Source organism: Gopherus evgoodei, chromosome 1 (genome assembly GCF_007399415.2).
Source record: "Gopherus evgoodei ecotype Sinaloan lineage chromosome 1, rGopEvg1_v1.p, whole genome shotgun sequence".
In the NCBI taxonomy this organism is placed as follows: Eukaryota; Metazoa; Chordata; order Testudines; family Testudinidae; genus Gopherus; species Gopherus evgoodei.
The window spans coordinates 141,313,344-141,333,171 of NC_044322.1; the positions used below are offsets into that span (position 1 = coordinate 141,313,344).

The following is a 19,828-nucleotide window of genomic DNA, read 5'->3' on the forward strand; positions in this document are numbered from 1 at the left end:
TGACTACCACCACTATTTTCTTTTTGGTTTTTTTTTAATGACAGCAAGTACCTTTCCTGCTCTTCTCTCTCCTGTCTCTCCTGTTCTTCTTGTTCTTTCTGCAGACGAGCCTGTCGTCTTTTCTCTGCCAGAATTTTTGTAGCTTCTTCTGCATCAGTAGTTCCTGCTGTGAGCTTCCCTGGTGGAGCATTGTGATTAGAATATTAGTCAGGAAATGAAAAAATGAAGCACAGCACATACATATATATACTTTGTAACATGTATTCAATAAGCATGTTATCTTTTCACAGTAGCCTACTGTTTCCCATCCCCCTTATCCACCTCACAAATACTTTTTTACATCCCTCATGCACTGGAAACTTCTTAGGGCAGCGTCTTTATTTTGTGTCTGTCTATAAAGTACCAAGCACTTTAAAGCAGCTGACACAGTCATAGAAATAAGATTAATATAAAAATAACATCATTGTGTGATGAAGTATTTTAGATCACAACTGCTGTAAAGATTTAGGTGCATCTTAAAAGAAAGATGTAGACAATATTTTCAAGTGGCATCTACTGTCTAGTTAAATGGACCCTGATCCTGCTCAGATAGAGCCCAGCACTTCAGGAAAGTACCAGACAGAATAACGTTAAATTCTGAAAACTTGGCTTAAGTGTAAGGCATACTCAAGGAGCTCATTTTTCTAAGGACTGTTGACTTCAAATGATTAATACAGCTGAAGCTGAAGCACCTTGTTAGCATGAAAAACAAAAATGGAAAAAATAAGGGGTTTTTAACTGATCATTTAGATGCAAAGAAAGAAAGTTTTAATCCAAAACTGGCAAGATTTAAAAAAAAGAAGCCTATGCCTAGGCTCCTAAATCCATACTTAGGCATCTAAATAAGTGACTTGATTTTCAAAACTGTGCATCCTTCTCCTTCCATTGATAAAATGACTAACTTCAGAACTTCAGGCTCTTGTTTTTGAAAACCTTGGTCCATGAGATGCATTGATAGGAATCCTCAGTTTGGCTACCTCATGTTGCATTTTTTTTAATTAAGAATTTATCCACAATGGAAATTATATAACTAGTGATTTCAATAGATACTGCAAACTTCAGATTTACAAGTAGCTTTAGGAAAAGAAAGAAATGCCCTTGTTTAAAAGCATCATGTACCTGCAGCGGCTTTAGATATATCCTTGCCGCAAAACCCACCTTCACTGCTTTCTGTCTTTCCTGCAGAAGGCACATGTTTCTCAGCAACTGCTTGGCCCACAATCTCCTCAGTGGAAGATAGCTGGGGTTTGTGGCTAGTGGTGTTCTCTTTCTCCTTGTCTGCTTTCTTTTTAGGAGTCTCCTGGCTGAGATTAGAGGTGACACGGTGCTTCACAGGAGATGCAGGATATTGTTTAACATATTTAGGAGACTGTGGATACGTCTTTGTAACTGTCCTGGGGTTGGGGTCGGGGGGTGGAAGAGAGGGAGAGAACAGTCACACACGCCATAAATTGTATGTGATTTAGTATGAAGTTCTATCTTAACAGATATTTGCTACTCTTTTCCTGTAGGTTTTGACATAGTATCTCAGACTATCAAAGAAATAAAATGCTAGTGATAAGGAGACTGTGTTTATATATCTAGAAGAGTATTAACTTACTGGCTTGAATTTATTATATATACATACGCACATCCCCCACCCCACCCACATCACTACCCTTTAGGAGATTGAATGTCAGACCTGGGTTATGTGGTTATCAGCTCCTCTACTGGCTGAACCAGTGGAGCTCCTTGTTTAAATCATGTAGAAGAGGCCTGTGTTTAAGCGAAACGCATTATTTTGTTTTTATCCATCCATCCCATTAAGTCAGCTGTTGCCATAGCATTTAAGTGCTGATGCCACTTGTATGAAGTTAAGACAACTACTATGTCTGTATGTCAACTTCCATGGTGTAGACAGAGAAGCGGTATACTTATGGTGCTTTGCCCCTAAGGCAGTACTGGATTTACCATGGCGCCATTTACCTTGGGGCCCACGGTTCAAAGGGGCCTCGGCCTGGCCCAGCCGCTCTTCTCCCTCCCACCCCCACAGGGGCAGAAGCTTGATGCTGCCGGCTCCTGGGGCTCCTGCTGAAGCAGGGCAGTCTCTGCCGGCAGCCAAGCTTCCTCCCCGCCTCTTCCCCAGCTTGCTATCCCTCTCCCTGCTGCCAATTAGCTGTTTGCTGGCAGGGGACAGTCCCAATATTTGGGTTTTTTTCTTATATAGGCACCTATTACCCCCCACCCCATCCCAATTTTTCACACTTGCTATCTGGTCACCCTAGCTGGAAGAGAACCTGTCCTGCTGCTGCTGGAGGAGGGGCAGCTCAGTGCAGAGAGAGATGAAAAGAATGGGCTAGAACCAGGTAGGTGCCTGCTATATGGGGGGGGGGGGAGAAGGGGGATCCTGTTTCCCCCCTCCCCAACCCTGCTATGCTTTCAGTTTACCCCTGTCCCCTCCCTTGCTCCACGGACCAACCCTAGCTCCTGCCCCACTGTGCTTTTACCCCCAACCCCTTTTACAATCATTCCCCAGGGGAGCCCACAAATACGTTTGGCGCCGGGTCCACAAAAAGTTAATCCGGCCCTGCCCATAGGCTGAAGTACTGGCATCTTTCCTTTGCTACAAATACACTGGAACTCCTCAAACACAGAGACCCATATCAGGTACTAGAGGACTCTCTGAGTATTCAAGTTTGCTTGCAGAAAGTTCTGATTTACAGGGCTAAGAACACACCTAGTATACAGTAGGAAGTCACATAGTTTCATACACTAGCCAAAATACTGACTTTTCCTCAATTGCAATTTCATATCAAATCTGGGTATTTGCCCATATATAACCTGAGTGCACCTAATGGTCCATCTCAGTGTTTCCAAAGCCAGAAGACAACAATTTTCCAGAAAATTCAAGAGCAAAGTTTTGGCTAAATTATATGCGCTAATATGATTAAATGTCTGCCTCCAAAACCATTGTATCTTTTCAATAGTATCTTATTTTTTGAAAAAATAACTGTACATTAAGGTAAAGCAAGACCACTTATTGCATGTCTAAAGATTTACATGGAGTAGACCAGGTGTGATCCAGATCACTCATTAAATGCTTTGATCAGCATCATACATATGATAAACTGGACACTGAAAACTCAGGTATTCAAACTTTTTTTTGTTGCATTGTGTAAGCAGTAGCAATGGTACTGATAAAGTATTTTGGGTAAGCGCATGCTGTGGATCCATAGATAGCTTATTATCATAACACTCTGTCCAAGGTGTGCTTTTTATGCTATGTCCTTAAAACATTCACGTATTAAAGAACAGAGATTAACAGAGGAAACAAAAATGGGTAAGAGGAAACTATTTGTTATTTATATAGCTTCAATACTTTAAATACTTGTAAAGTTGAAAAAAAATCCTGTGCAATTTTCTGCCTTAGAATACTGACACAAATGGTTTATCTTTAAAAAATGTGAATTATATGAACTCCATATTAAAAATATCTATATTAAGAGAGCATTATATAAACTTTGAAACCCTGAGGCTATGCAATTATGATAAAATTTTAATTACATAATCAGATTTTTCACATAACATAATATAATACACAATTTTCTGTACCATAGCATACTGTTTTCTATAACCTTAGAAACCTCAGGGAGCTACCACACATAGCAAATTTCAAGGAGTTATGAATGACTGAAAATAAATGGGTTAAACTGAAACCTTTATGCAAATAGATCTGCAGCTTGAGGTGACCGGCAGACACTACTATAAGAATAAGATCTTGAACTGCACTAGCCAAGATAGAAGGTTTTAGGGGTTATCGTCTCCATGTTTCAGGTCATAAATTGATCACCAGGAAAAGCTTCTTTCCCTCAAATTGTTTTGCACGATTAGCTGCGTTATTATCATTTTGAACAGGCCACTCTCAGACCCAAATTAGCTAGTCTGGAGCTGTGCGCTCCAGGGAAGGAGAGGAGCTGCAGGGAGACTGGACAGCGGTGCTGAGGCAATACAGCAGTGGGAGACAAAAAGCCATTATGCCAATGCCCAGGGGTCTCTCAGATTCCCCAAGATCTATGGATTTGGGGATGGACAGCCCTGAGCCCCCAAAGAAAGGCTCAGAAGGAAACTGTTCTCACTGAGTTTCTATTCCCCTGTATGGATTACTCATACTTAAGGGAATACTGGACCCTCAGAATACAAGAGTTGTTTTTTGAGAGAGAGAGAGGTAGACAACATTGACACATGGAAATAACTTGCTTAACTAGTTAAAGCTCTGGGAAGATCAATACAATGCAGTTTCGGAATACCACGTCTACCCCTCCTATATAAATTACAGTCCAGATTTTGCATCATCATCTTGAACATAGCAAAGAATTCAACAGACATCACTAGGTTAGACTAACTTTTCAATATGAGGAGGGACAGATTTCTCTATCTTCTCAACTAGCCCGTTAGTATATAGGAAAAATTTTCTGGGGGTCAAAGCATGGCATCTCCTCTAGTCTGTCTGTAGAAACATGTTTGGAGAAGGATGGAGTGAGAAAGAGAATCTAGAAGAGACTTATTGGCCCCTCCTCTCCTACAAACTCACGGAGTCAGAAGGCCAAAGGCATGGGGAGGATTCTCTGGGGATCAGAGGAAATGGGAAGCCTGTGCAGATAGTGCCTCCTCGTGCACATCCACTGCTAGGATCTGTGGGCACAGTCTCCTGTTCTTGGAATAGGTGAGCATGGGTGCATTAGCTTGTGCTTTTCTACTTCTCAATTCTGTTCCCTCTCAAGTCTCTTAGTTTAATTAGTCAAGGAAGGATTGTCTTATTGAAAGACTTGGCAAGTTGATAGAAAGTTACAAACAGCAAAGTCCTTTTTTGTAACCTTTGCTTTACTTTAGAAGTAAAGTATCAAACATCTTTGAAGACTCTACTTAGTATTTAATGAAGAGAAATAAACATTCCATATAAATTTTTGCCTGACTCAAGCTTTAAGGTTCTCCTTATCAACTCCATAAATACAAAGTAAATTTGAAATTAGGCAATTTTACCTTCAAGACTCTCTATTGGATTACTATTGTATATTTTCAATTACTATATTTAGAAAATGCATCCAGAAATAGGTGAGGAATTTACAGTTAACCCTAAGTGAACCCCTACCATAAGAAGCAGCAATTAAAAGATATGCACGTTGCCATCTCTCCTTCCGACCTATCCTACTGAGCCATTCATTTGACAAACAAAGGAAATGTGCACAAGAACTTGGCATTGCAGAATGGTGTGCCGGGCTATTCAGTCTTGCAAAATCTGCAATCTACTACATACAAACAGAATGAAATGACAAAGTTTCTAAGTACTATGGCTCTGTTCAGACAAATTTGCATTTAAAACCTGGTCCCAAATTTTTGCATGCAAAACCAGAATCTACCCAATTTTATATGAACAAATTTGTCTTTTGCACGTACAAATGACTACACACACATTTAAGTCTCTTTGAAAATTTATTTCTCAGTGACTAATTATAAATGAATGCAATTGGACTTCCCCTCCCAGACTCTTCCTTTTCCACTGTAAATAACTGTACTATTTTCCTCACATTCTCCAGAATTGCAATCTTGGTGTCATGTGACTCCAATCTCTTCCCCCTCCACATATGGCCTGATAATTAATCCTGCAGTCTGATTTTTAATATCTATAAAATGCTCTTCATTCTAATTGAAAAGGCTGTTAAGTAAACTAAGTAATCCTTTAACAGTGACAAAAGAAAACCAAGCATGGACGAGGTCATCTACCACTTTGACTACTACAACCTACCCTTCATGGCATTCTGCTCCAGCCCATCCATACGCTGAAAAAGCCATGGATTTAGCAGTGTCATGCGCCTTTTGGAATTCCTGCACTGACTTTCTTTCAGCTTCCACCTTCATCTCCTAACTACTGATTCCCATCTTTATGGTGCTATATAACCCTACTCCTGCCTATCATGTGAATCTCTTCTTCAAACACAGCTTCTGTGAGGTGTTTCAGAATAGCACACAACAGGAATTAAATTGTTCTAAGCCAGTGGTTCTCAAACTGAGGTTCATGAACCCCTGGGGGTTCATGAAATGTTACAGGGGGTTCTCGGGAAAAAATTCCCTAATGGCGGACAGAACTGTCCATAGGGACACCGGGCAGCATGGGCCAGCAGCCTGGAGCTTTGGGGACTTCTAAGAGCTAAGCAGATCAAAGCAAGCATATCTATCACGCTGAGGAGATTTAAACTTCAAGATTGCTTTTACTAAATAGAAAGGGAGATGGATATGTTTTGCTGTTTTTAAAATTAAATCATCTGCTACTGTTGTTTTTAAATTATTATGAAGAACAAGTTTAAGCTTTGTTGTAACATGCATTGTTTGCTTGGACTGCTCAAGACCTGAATGCTTGTGTAGGAGGAACTCTGAGTTGGTTTCTTAAATACCTTCATGCTGTTTTACATCAGATACTCCTTGAAGAAACATAGGAGCCAGAAGCGCCAGTATGGGGGGGGGCGCGCGATGAGGGTCACGTGCCGCCGCCATGTCAGTGCGCCTCCCCGTGTGTCCCTGCCCTTTTTTTCTGGTGGTCCCCATAGGCCCCCCACTTTTCTGGCAGTGTTACCCCAGACCCTGGGGTGTGTGGGGGCTTTGCCCCCGCACCTCTTTTTTCTATTAGCATCTCTGATAGGAGTCTTGTCTTATAACAGGCTTAATCAAAAGTGATACAAGCTACAGAAGTGAGATCTTGGAAGAGTGTTGCCCTTTTCATAATGTAATAAAAATACTGTAATGATAAATAATAATTAATAAATAGTGTGTAATAAGCATGTCATAAAAACAAATTTTATATGTCTAAGTTCAATGCTTTTAATTTATGCTGTGGTAAGGGAGAAAATCCATGGAAATATTCATTTTCAGGAGTGGCTTCACAAGACTTGACATTTTAGCGAAAGGGGTTTGCGAGTAAAGTTTGGGAACCACTGTTCTAAGGGTATGTCTACACTAGGAAAATAATTCACATTTAGTAACATGTGAGCTAACTTTTTTAAAATCTGAACTTTGCACCTAGCATAGACATAGTTTAAAAATGTGTTAGCTGATCATGGCTGACCCTAGTGGGGAGCCCATACTCGAACACAACCAGCTAGCACACTTTTAAACTGTGTTTATACTAGGTGCAAAGTCCTCGTTTAAAACCAGGTTATCTAATGTTTTCAGACGTGACCTATTTTCTTAGGGTAACATTTACAAAGTCTCCAATGAGAAACTGCAGAATTGGAATTAATTTGCAAACTAGACACCATTAAATTAGGCTTGAATAAAGACTGGGAGTGGATGGATCATTACACAAAGTAAAACTGTTTTCTCATGCTAATTTTTGCCCCCTACTGTTACTCGCACCTTCTTGTCAACGGTTGGAAATGGGCCATCCTGATTATCATTACAAAAGATTTTTTTTCCTTCTGCTAATAATAGCTCACCTTAATTAATTACCTTTGTTACAGTTGGTATGGCAACACCCATTTTTTCATGTTTTCTGTGTATATATATTTTCCTACTGTATCTTCCACTGCATGCATCTGATGAAGTGGGCTTTAGCCCACGAAAGCTTATGCTCAAATAAATTTGTTAGTCTCTAAGGTGCCACAAGTACTCATCATTCTTTTTATGTACTCTAGGTATCCAAGTTCTATTTTCAGTAGTGATGTAGGAACTTCAGAGCCTAATTTTCATGGAAAGTCATTTTTCAAATGACTTAAGTTTCTTTAAAAGATATGCCCCTAGTCTAGACAGGGCTGGCGTAGGGGGAAATTGTGTATCCAAACAACCTCTTTCACAGTCCACTCTCCAAGCAGAGTCTATTGACAGAACTTTCCCCTTTTTGTTCTTTGCTGTGTCTCTGCACTCCCCTCCTGTCTGTGTGTGTCCAAATTTCATTTCAGTTAGAATGTAAACTACTTGGAGAAATGACCTTGTTTTAGTCACATGTAAAATATCATGCACACCTATGGCACAAAATAAATAAAGTATAACGGCTACATAGAGAAACCCTTTTAGCTTTCATATGTGTGTGTGTTAATGTTCAACGTTAAAGTTAAAACCACCCCTCTATTTTTTATTTAAAAAAATAAAATTTGTAAATAAAAATTGATATCCATCCCTGAGTCTATACTTTTCCTTTGCACAGAGGACATTATTTCCCAGCCAGACTGCATTCACCCTCTACCTCAGTTTCTTGGATCACCTTTTCCATTTCACAACACATTTCTGGCAAATCTGTTTTAGTTGTTGTGACAGGAGAAGAAACAGTCATATAACTAAGGCTGAGTCATCACTTTTAGCATTACCAAAACAGTAATTATATTCTAATTAAGGGACATTGACAGGTTTATATTAAAGAGGTTAGTAGAGAAGGAGCTTAGTAATGAGCAATTAAATCTCTTGATCTACTTTAAGGACTACGACAGAAGAACTGCACAGCATACTACACTGGAGCCAAAACATGAGTTAAAATGGTAACTTGACTAATAAATCTCTCTACATTTTATTTTGTGGTTGTCTGATGAGAAGAAAAGAGAACAGCGGTTTACTTGTTTTGATATTTGGTAAAAGCCAGAAATAAAATCTATAGCTAAACTGTAAAAAAGACAATATTGCACAGTGACAGAGGAACAGCTGTTAAACAAAATTTATATCAGCAATAAGAATCTGTATTCTGAAGTTTTCAAATCCCACATTAGGTGCCAGTCAGAAATATATAAAAAGGAACATTGCTTTGATTTGATGGTTTTCTCTGCATTTAAGAACACCACAAATTGACACTTCTAGCATTCCTCTATTCCAAAATGCCAGCAGAGGTCATTATTTGAAGCAAGTTTCTCCTTTTTTTTTTTTTTCTCTTTACTGAAAGGCTGAACCCAAATGTGCAGAGCCCTGAGTGGATACAAAAATTTGTACCCACATCTGATCTCCAAAAATTGTCTGTGGATCTCCTAATCTACTAATGGCTTCACAGGTCACTGTGCAGGGTTATGCCAAGCACCCACTTCCCAACTGCCCTCCACTTCTTCCGAGAGACCTCCTGCTCTGCTGTTCACGTTGTACCTCCTTCCCCACTCTGGGCAGGGAGGCTACAATCCTGGGCACTCATATGCAGCACCACCCTCCCATGGGAGGCTCAGACACCCCTACGCAGCTGCAGTGGCTCTAACGCATGCAGACCAGGCTGGGATAGACAGTGGCAATAACTACTCTCCTCACCAGGTCTGCAGTTGCTGCCCACTAATTTAAAGTACAACCACACCTCTTTCAAAATGGCATTTCGCTCATTCCATTCTTGGAGTTGTAGTTCACCTCCTCTGTCTGAGCTAGCTGGGGATGACAACTCCCACACTGCCACATATTGCAGCTGGCTGCTCTGTGATTCAGAGAGCCAAGCGGGAGCCTGAGGGCTGGGTGACAGCTGCTCCATTCAGGTAAGCATGTGATGCAGAGCCTTAGGGTAGGTCTGCACTACGGGATAATTCCGATTTTACATAAACCGGTTTTGTAAAACAGATTGTATAAAGTCGAGTGCACGCGGCCACACTAACCACATTAATTTGGCGGTGTGCATTCATGGTCTGAGGCTAGCGTCAATTTCCGGAGCGTTGCACTGTGGGTAGCTATTTCGTAGCTATCCCATAGTTCCCGCAGTCTCCCCTGCCCCTTAGAATTCTGGATTGAGAGCCCAGTGGCTGATGGGGCAAAAATCACTGTCGCGGGTGGTTCTGGGTAAATGTCATCAGTCATTCCTTCCTCCGGAAAAGCAACGGCAGACAATCATTTCGCGCCCTTTTTCCCTGGATTGCCCTGGCAGACGCCATAGCACGGCAACCATGGAGCCCGTTCAGCTTTTTTTTTTTTTTTTTTTACACTCACCGTATGTGTACTGGATGCCGCGGACAGAGGCGATACTCCAGCACTACACAGCAGCATTCATTGCTTTTGCATGATAGCAGAGATGGTTACCAGTCGTTCTCTACCGTCTGCTGCCAGTGTAATTTGGCAATGAGATGACGGTTATCTGTCCTTCTGTGCTGTCTGCTGCTATCATGGGTGCCTCTGGCTAAGATCGGCCGGGGGCGCAAAAGCAAAACTGGGAATGACTCCCCGAGTCAATCCCTCCTTTATGGTTTCTAAAAACAGAGTCAGTCCTGCCCAGAATTTGGGGCAAGTGTACTAGAGAACCAGTGTATTAGAGAGCACAGCTGCTCCGTGTCAGATCCCGCAGAAATGATGAGCTACATGCCATTCACAAGGGGTGCCCCTGTAACAACCCCACCCGTTGCTTCCCTCCTCCCCCAACCTTCCTGGGCTACCGTGGCAGTGTCCCCCCCATTTGTGTCATGAAGTTATAAAGAATGCAGGAATAAGAAACAGTGACTTGTTAGTGAGATAAAATGAGGGGGAGGCAGCCTCCCCGTGCTATGACAGTCCAGGCAGGACATTAAGCGGTGTGGAGGAGAGGAGCCCAGCATGCTGCTGCTATGATAGTCCAGGCAGGACAGAATCTTTTCTTTACACAGGAAAGGGAGGGGGCTGATGGAGCTCAGCCCCCAGTGGCTATGATGAAGACGGTTACCAGCCGTTCTATACCATCTACTGGGAATGACCAGGAATCATTCCTATTTTTACTCAGGCGTCCCTGAGGCCAGCCAGGGGTATTCAGCAGTTATAAAGCATGTACCGTCTGCCACCAGGGAGGGGAGAGGAGTGGATACTGCTCTTCACTGCTGCAGCATTGCATCTACCAGCAGCATTCAGTAGACATAGTGTGACATTGAAAGTCAAGAAACGATTTCTTTTCCTTTTCTTTCACGTGTGGGGGGAGTAAATTGATGATCTATTCTCTGAACCACGCCGGATAATGTGTTTGAACCTACGGGCATTGGGAGCTCAGCCAAGAATGCAAATACTTTTCAGAGACTGCTGTGGACTGTGGGATAGCTGGAGTCCTCAGTACCCCCTCCCTCCCTCCATGAGCGTCCATTTGAGTCTCTGGCTTCCCGTTACACTTGTCACGCAGCACTGTGTAGCCTGGAGATTTTTTTTTTCAAATGCTTTGGCATTTCGTCTTCTGTAATGGACCTCTGATAGAACAGATTTTCCTCCCCATCCAGCGATCAGATCCAGTATCTCCCGTACGGTCCATGCTGGAGCTCTTTTTGGATTCAGAACTGCATTGCCACCCGTGCTGATCAGAGGTCCACGCTGGGCAAACAGGAAAAGAAAATCAAAATTTCGCGGGGCTTTTCCTGTTTACCTGGCCACTGCATCTGAGTTCAGATTGCTGTCCAGAGCGGTCACAGTGGTGCACTGTGGGATACCACCCGGAAGCCAATACCGTCGATTTGCGACCACACTAACCCTAATCCGATATGGTAATACCGATTTTAGCGCTACTCCTCTCGTCGGGGAGGAGTACAGAAACCGGTTTAAAGAGCCCTTTATATCGATATAAAGGGCCTCGTAGTGTGGATGGGTACAGCGTTAAATTGGTTTAACGCTGCTAAAACTGGTTTAAACGCGTAGTGTAGACCAAGCCTTACACAGATACAAAATTTGTATCCACATCTGACCCACTATCCACAAAAATGGTCTGCAGATACAAAGCAGATGTCTGTGGATTTGCAGGGCTCTACAAATATGTGGATAAAAAATAGGACTATTAGAAAAATATATATATAAAGGAATCTTTGGTGCAGTCCATACACTTTCTTTCCTGATGGTTTGGTGGTGGATTTTTTGTTGTTTGTTTTTTTGTGAACTAGAAACAGGGAATGCAATCCTAGAAGAAAGATGGAAGCTTAAGGTCCTCTATGACTCACAGGATCAGTCTGAGAGAGACAAGAAAATTATACAGAAAAGGATCCTTTATCAATGACAAATAAACGCCAGGAGGAATTGGTAACACAGTAAGTTACCTGAATGTAAATATATGAAGCAGGGATAGCTGTGGAAGAAGCATTCTCCTCCCATCTACAGCATGGAATTTTTCTGATAGGCAAATTAACACACCTTTCCTCCCTGCTCTGACAAACCTTCCTTTGGCAGTGTTCTGGGGGCAGCTGGCAGAGAGCCCCTGTCAGCATAACTCTTGCTGTCGCTGTACTGACATGGCACCAGAAGAAGCAGGGCAAGGGCAAACACCAACACAGGGGCACAAGCCCTCCAAAGGTTCTGAGGTTATACTGGATTTTGTGGGTCAACACCTGCCACTTCTGAGGGGGAAAAGATGACCCCCGCATGGCAGAAGAATATGTAGGAAACTCTACAGGAAGAGTTTTGAGAATTTTTTTTAGCTGAAGAAAGGACAGGTGAGACATATGTCCTGCTGCACCAGAAAATTCATAAGGCTTCAAAATACACAAGAACAAAAAAATAAAAAAATATAGATCTCTCAGTGTGTGCCAGTCAGAGGTCACATCCAATTTTATCTAAAGGGAGTAGGGAAGAGAACAATGTGTTGCTTTAAAAGCCAGATTCACAATAGCTCATGAATTGGAAGGCTGTAGATTAGAAGGCTGATATTAAATCAGAAATGAACAGCTCAGACATCCGGTTTGTTTTACGTCCACTTTAGTTCAAACCCAAGAGACTGCCACACTTTCAGGTTTTCTTTTTGAAAGGATGCTGTCAGACATACTATTCCTTAGCATTAACATGTCTGGTTTTCATGGTTCATAATTTATAATATTTTCTCAAAAGCCTGGATGCAATTTTTCCCCACTGGGGAAGTATCTTGAAAGTGATAAACACTTAAAATAATCAATATCCACTGGCAACTGAGAAATTAAAAAGAATTCCTTGTTTTTGCCAAGCTATTCTACTCTGTCAACTTTCCTGCCTATTAACAGACTTCCATATTAAGTTAAGATTATCGTTCTACACTTTTCTGTGCTTCATGCCATTTCCTGACTCATCTGTAATTTCACACAACTTTGTATACTTCCTCTTGTCTTCTAATTAGTGTTCTCTTGGTATCTCCTTTATTCCTCATTTCGCTTCATCATATTATCACTCTTTCCATCCTTCTTGTACTCCTGGGGGAATTCTGTGCCACTGCGCAATGCAGAATTTTGAAGAAATTAACATGCACACAGAATTTCCTTTCCCCCACAGAAATGGGCTGCAGAGTCCAGCTCTTACATAAAAGACATTGCCGGGGGCAGGAGAGGGAGCTAGAGGGTTCCCGGCAGCTGCAGTTCCCTGCTTGCCCTGATGGAAGGAGAGAGTGGTGCGCAGGAAACTCCATGCAAGCCTGGGACTCAGCATCAAGCCGTTTCTTCCTCTGGATTCCTGGGCAACATTTTGGCACCTGGGGCAGGGAACTTAAATGATGTCCCCATGCCCCCTTGCTTGAGTCAAAACTTTGAAAGGTCTCAATTCTGCGTTCTTCCTGTTCTACTCCTCTCATGGTACTTCTCTGCTACCTACCCCAATAAAGGAGAACTAACAACTTAAAATGCCTTGTTCAGAAATTTTAAGTAACACTTAACTTTCAAACGCCTGAATAGGAAATATAACTTTTCTTGTCTGCATAGTAAACACTGGCATTTTTATCTGGTTGAATAATCAAAGTGGTGCTTTTTGTGCCTTCCTGGTTGCAAAGATTTAAATTGCTTCCTGAAGGTCCACAGTCTGGGCCAGCTCATGCTCTACTGAGCTGGTTGCAAGGCCGACCAGCCTCTCCTGTGTCATTGTGGAGCATAGATGTGTTTTTATTAACTTTAGCTTGGAGAAGCTGTGTTCTCCACTGGCAACTGTTACAGGAAGTGTCAGAAGTATGCACAGAGTAACAAAAGCATTTGGAACGAGGGTGGTCATCTTATTCCAGAATAGCCTTTGGAGTTGATCCTGCTGAAATGCATCTTGAAAGGGCTTTCAGTTCCTCACCTAAATCACTTGCATCAATATCGCACGTCATCATGTGTAATTGCTGGTGTAGATCTTCTTCAGGTATAGTGAGGAGTTTTGGAATATCATACAACATCCCAAATATACTGCTGCATTCCTTGAGCTGCATGAAACGTTCTTCAACTGATCATACTGCACAATCTAGCACCTAGTTAAAGAATTCAACTTTGAATTGTTGTTTGGGGTCTCTTATGAGATTATCCTGTGCCTCGTAATCAAAATGTCATCTTCTTTGGTGACTCTTGTATTCTTGAATGGGTGGAAAAATAGCTTCAGCGTGAAGTTCCTCTGCCAACTTCTCTGCACTCTTCAGAAAGTTTTGAAATCCCTCAACTGACCACTAAGACTGTAGGTATGACTTTGCTTTGTCCAGTTGTTCCATTGCTCCAGATATATATCAAGGTCAGCACCTTGTGAGTCTCTTGCTTACAACATTTATTTCAAACTGTATGTCATGCCACAACACTAAGCTACACAGAAATTTGAAGTTATGTATGTTTCTGGTGATTCCATTTCCCTCTGCCACTGTTCTCCTGTCATAGCATTATCCTCCATAATGGCAACTATGGCATCATCTATCTTCCCAATTTGGTGTTTGATAGGCTTTATCGCCTCCACTCGACTTTCCCATCGTGTGGCACTCAGTGGTTTCAGTGTCAGAGAGGATGTTCCCTGATGTTGCTTCAAAATTTGCCATCGATGAGTTGACGTGGAGAAAAATACATAGATGCTTTGCATTACATTAAAAAATTCAGCAGCCTCACTAGAAGCTGATGCTGCATCACTGACCACCCACTTCAATGAGAACTGCACGGGACAAAAAAAAACTCGAGAGTTTAACTCTCGGATCCGTGTCTGCACTCCTCTGTTCTTTCCTCTCATGTTGGCACCATTATTGTAGCCCTGACCTCTCATGTCATATCACAATTCCCGTATCTTCCAGCTTTTTAAGAAGCACATTTGTCATACCAGCTCCTGTAGTATCATCAATGTCAATAAATTCTAGAAAATGCTCTCTGACAGTCACCATTGCAGGGACATTTTCACTAGGTTCTGTTGTTGTTACAAAATGCACCATTAAAGTCATTTGTTCCATATGGCTGATGTCAGGTGTGCAGTCCAGAATAACAGAGTAGTATCTTGCTGACTTCAGATCTGTCACAATCTTCTGTTTGACTTTTGTTGCCAGTAACTGTATGATCTCATTTTGAATTGTTTTTCCAAGGTAGTGGTGTGTGTATATTTCTTGGACGATGACTCTTCTTAGATGCTCTTGGAATACAGCATCAAACTCAGCCATCAGCTCCACAATTTAAAGGAAGTTTCCATTGTTTGGCACATATAGCTGATCTGAAGTGCCACGCAGTGCTAGGTTTTGGGTAGCAAGCATTCTCACAATGGTAATGAGCCTTTTCAGAACATTTTGCCAGTAAAGAGACTCTGATGCAATCTTCTCTTGATGCTGATCATCTATGGTGGCTTTTAACCTTAGTCTCATCTCAAGCTCTTTCCACCTATGGAATGGTCTCTGGTGACATGCTGCCTTCTCATGGCATGCTAGATTTCTAGCCAGATTTTTCCGGTCCTTTGTTCCTGTAGAACTCAATGTGGCTGGAACATTAGACTGCAGCATTCTGGGTTTTTGAGTACAGAAGCCGTGGCCTCTCAACTTTGTCACCATTGGGGATTTCACGCCAGTAATGTGTTGGAAGGAAACTTCTATTTTCATTGTCTTTGGGGAATATGAAGTTTTTCACTTGCTGTAGTCCACATAGTACAGGAAGTCCCTCAGGCTACTGCTCAAGTGAGTCCACAATCCTGGATCATCTAGACTTAAGGAACTACACTCAGCAGCAGCTGTTTCTTGTGCCTCCACCACACACTTCTCTGATCTACACTTTTCTTCAGAAATGTGCATGGTTACATCCATTTGAGATGGAGATATGGATGCTGCAGTAGCTGCCAGGTCACCTGCATTCTCACTAACTGGAAGATCAGGCATCTCCTCACCACTCACATCCTCACTGGGGCTGGAAGACTCATCATGAACATTTGTGTCTATGAATCTCAGGAGACCCTTTTCCTGCTTAGATAGAAAAGCTTCCTTTGCTTGCTTGCTTTTTCTGAATGCTGCCCCAAAGGGGCGTTTTCTTCTCTCACTCGTGACTGCTGCTCTGTGCCAGCTATCGTGTCTCTCAACACTCAATTGAAGGGGACAAATAAGCAGGCTGGTAGCAGGGCCTGAGTGAGGAAAGATATCGGCGTCTTAAGGGTCTAACTGGCTCCTTCTACTTCAGTTGACTGCCTGTTCTCCTCAAGTGGGTTCAGGGAAGCAGCAGGAAATAGGAAGCTCCCTGAGAAGCTGGTGTTAATCAGTCCAGGCTCCTGAGGGTGCTAGAGAGGTACATAAGAGGCTCGTCTCTCTCCCTGAAGCTTCTGCTGCTTTCCGTTATTCCCTCTCACCTTTTCTCGGGCCTGCCTACGGTGATCAGATGTCCCAATTTTATACACACAGTCTCGATTTTTGGGTCTCTCTCTTATGTTGGCTCCTATTACCCCTCACCTCCGTCCCGATTTTTCACATTTGCTGTCCGTACACCCTACGCCTGCCTGTTATGTCTCTTGTGCCCTCCTTCCTCCAGCACAGCACTCCACCATCTTTGTGCGCCTAGAGCAGAGAGAATACATATGCACCAGCAGCAGACACGATTTTCTACACTCTGGGTCCTAGTGGTTACCCCTCCACAGTCTGGCATCTGAGGCAGCTGCCTCAGTTCACCTCATGGTAAAGCCAGCCCTGCCCTGGGCTCTGGAGTGGGGGAAGCTTTCTGGGATGAGCGGGGGCATGGCTGGGCTCTGGGGAGGGGATGTGGGTATCTGGGCAAGGGAGGGCCCCGTGGCTGGGCTCTGGGGGTGGTGGTGCAGGGTAAAGAATGTCAGTGAAGCCAAATGGCAAAAATTAAAATGTTTGTACACTAATGCGAGGAGCCTAAGTAACAAAATGGAGGAACTAGAGTTACTGGTGCTCCAGTGAAACCAGATATTATAGGGATAACAGAAACATGGTGGAATAGTAGTCATGACTGGAGTACAGGTATTGAAGGGTATGTGCTGTTTAGGAAAGACAGAAATAAAAGCAAAGGTGGTGGAAGAGCATTGTACATCAATGATGAGGCAGACTGTAAAGAAATAAAAAGTGATGGAATGGATAAGACAGAGTCTGTCCGGGCAAAAATCACATTGGAAAGAAAGCTACTAGAGCCTCCCCTGAGATAGTGCTTGGGTGTGCTATAGACAGCCGGGATCTGATTTGGATATGGATAGAGACCTTTTTAATGTTTTTAATGAAGTAAACACTAATGGGAATTGTGTGATCATGGGAGACTTTAACTTTCCAGATATAGACTGGAGAACAAGTGCTAGTAATAATAATAGGGCTCAGATTTTTCTGGCTGTGATAGCTGACGGATTCCTTCACCAAGTAGGTGAAGAACCAACAAGAGGGGATGCCATTTTACATTTGGTAGTAGTGAGGACCTCATAGAAGAAATGGTTGTAGGGGACAACCTTGGTTCGAGTGATCATGAGCTAATTCAGTTCAAACTAGATGGAAGGATAAACAAAAATGGATCTGGGATTAGGGTGTTTGATTTCAAAAGGGCTAACTTTAAAGAATTGAGGAAATTAGTTAGGGAAGTGGATTGGACTGAAGAACTTGGGGATCTAAAGGCGGAGGAGCCTGGAATTACTTCAAGTCAAAGTTGCAGAAACTATCAGAAGCCTGCATCCTAAGAAAGGGGAAAAAATTCATAGGCAACAGTTGAAGATCAAGCTGGATGTGCAAGTGTCTCAGAGAGGTGATTAAGAAAAAGCAGAAAGCCTACAAGGAGTGGAAGATGGGAGGGATTAGCAAGGAAAGCAACCTTATTGAGGTCAGAACATGTAGGGATAAAGTGAGAAAGGCCAAAAGCCATGTAGAGTTGGACCTTGCAAAGGGAATTAAAACCAATAGTAAAAGGTTCTCTAGCCATATAAATAAGAAGAAAACAAAGAAAGAAGAAGTGGTACCACTAAACACTGAGGATGGAGTGGAGATTAAGGAAAATCTAGGCATGGCCCAATATCTAAACAAATACTTTGCCTCAGTCTTTAATGAGGCTAATGAGGAGCTTAGGGATAATGGTAGGATGACAAATGGGAATGAGGATATGAAGGTAGAAGTACAAGCATCCGAGGTAGAAGCTAAACTCGAACAGTTTAATGGAACAGATAATCTTCATCCAAGAATATTAAAGGAACTGGCACATGAAATTGCCAGCCCATTAGCAAGAATTTTTAATGAATCGGTAAACTCAGGGGTTGTACTGTACGACTGAAGAATTGCTAGCATAGTTCCTATTTTTAAGAAAGGGAAAAAAAGTGATCCGAGGAACTATAGGCCTGTTAGTTTGACATCTGCAGTATGCAAGGTCTTGGAAAAATTTTTGAAGGAGAAAGTAGTTAAGGATATTGAGGTCAATGGTAATTGGGACAAAATACAACATGGTTTTACAAAAGGTAGATCATACCAAACCTGATCTTCTTTGAGAAGCTAACAGATTTTTTACACAAAGGAAATGCAGTGGATCTAATTTACCTCGATTTCAGTACGGCATTTGATATGGTTCCACATGGGGAATTATTAGTTAAATTGGAAAAGATGGGAATCAATATGAAAATTGAAAGGCGGATATGGAACTGGTTAAAGGGGAGACTACAATGGGTCATACTGAACAGGGGCGGCTTTAGGGATTTTGCTGTCCCAAGCACGGCAGGCAGGCTGGAGGCAGCCTGCCTGCCGCCCTCGCAGCACCAGCAGAGCGCCTCCTGCGGCTTGCCGCCCCAAGCATGCGCTTGTCATGCTGGAGCCTAGAGCTGCCCCTGATACTGAAAGGTTAACTGTTAGGCTGGTAGGTGGTTACTAGAGGAGTTAATCAGGGATCGGTTTTGGGATACATCTTATTTAATCTTTATATTACTGACCTTGGCACAAAAAGTGGGAATGTGCTAATAAAGTTTGCGGATGACACAAAGCTGGGAGGTATTGCTAACACAGAGAAGGACCAGGATACCATACAGGAAAATCTGGATGACCTTGTAAACTGGAGTAATAATAATAGGATGAAATTTAATAGTGAAAAGTGCAAGGTTATGCATTTAGGGATTAATAACAAGAATTTTGGTTATAAACTGGGGACACATCAGTTGAAAGTAACAGAGGAGGAGAAGGACCTTGGAGTATTGGTTGATCACAGGATGACTATGAGCCGCCAATGGGATATGGCCATTAAAAAAGCTAATGTGGTTTTAGGATGCATCAGGCGAGATATTTCCAGTAAAGATAAGGAGGTGTTAGTACTGTATACAAGGCACTGCTGAGACCTCATCTGGAATACTGTGTGCAGTTCTGGTCTTCCATGTTTAAGAAGGATGAATTCAAACTGAAACAGGTACAGAGAAGGGCTACTGGGATGATCCGAGGAATGGAAAACCTGCATTATGAAAGGAGACTCAAAGAGCTTGGCTTGTTTAGCCTAACCAAAAGAAGGCTGAGGGGAGATATGATTGTTCTTTATAAATATATCAGAGGGATAAATATCAGGGAGGGAGAGGAATTATTTAAACTTAGTACCAATGTGGACACAAGAACAAATGGATATAAACTGGACACTAGGAAGTTTAGACTTGAAATTAGATGAAGGTTTCTAACCATTAGAGAAGTGAAGTTCTGGAAAAGCCTTCCAAGGGGAGTAGTGGGAGCAAAAAGCATATCTGGCTTCAAGACTAAGCTTGATAAGTTTATGGA

At 42.3% G+C, this 19,828-nt stretch overlaps 1 protein-coding gene across 7 annotated transcripts in view; it reads right to left on the reverse strand.

Moving 5' to 3' along the window:
* Positions 1-19,828, reverse strand: part of MAP7D2 (MAP7 domain containing 2) — a 140,905-nt gene that overhangs the window by 19,362 nt on the left and 101,715 nt on the right. For all 7 annotated transcript variants that reach the window (XM_030574591.1, XM_030574583.1, XM_030574557.1 and 4 more), the window contains 2 exons: positions 1,198-1,433; positions 52-178 (listed from right to left, as the gene is read on the reverse strand). In XM_030574591.1, coding sequence (XP_030430451.1) covers positions 52-178; positions 1,198-1,433 — 363 coding nt within the window. The remainder of the gene's footprint in view (positions 1-51; positions 179-1,197; positions 1,434-19,828) is intronic.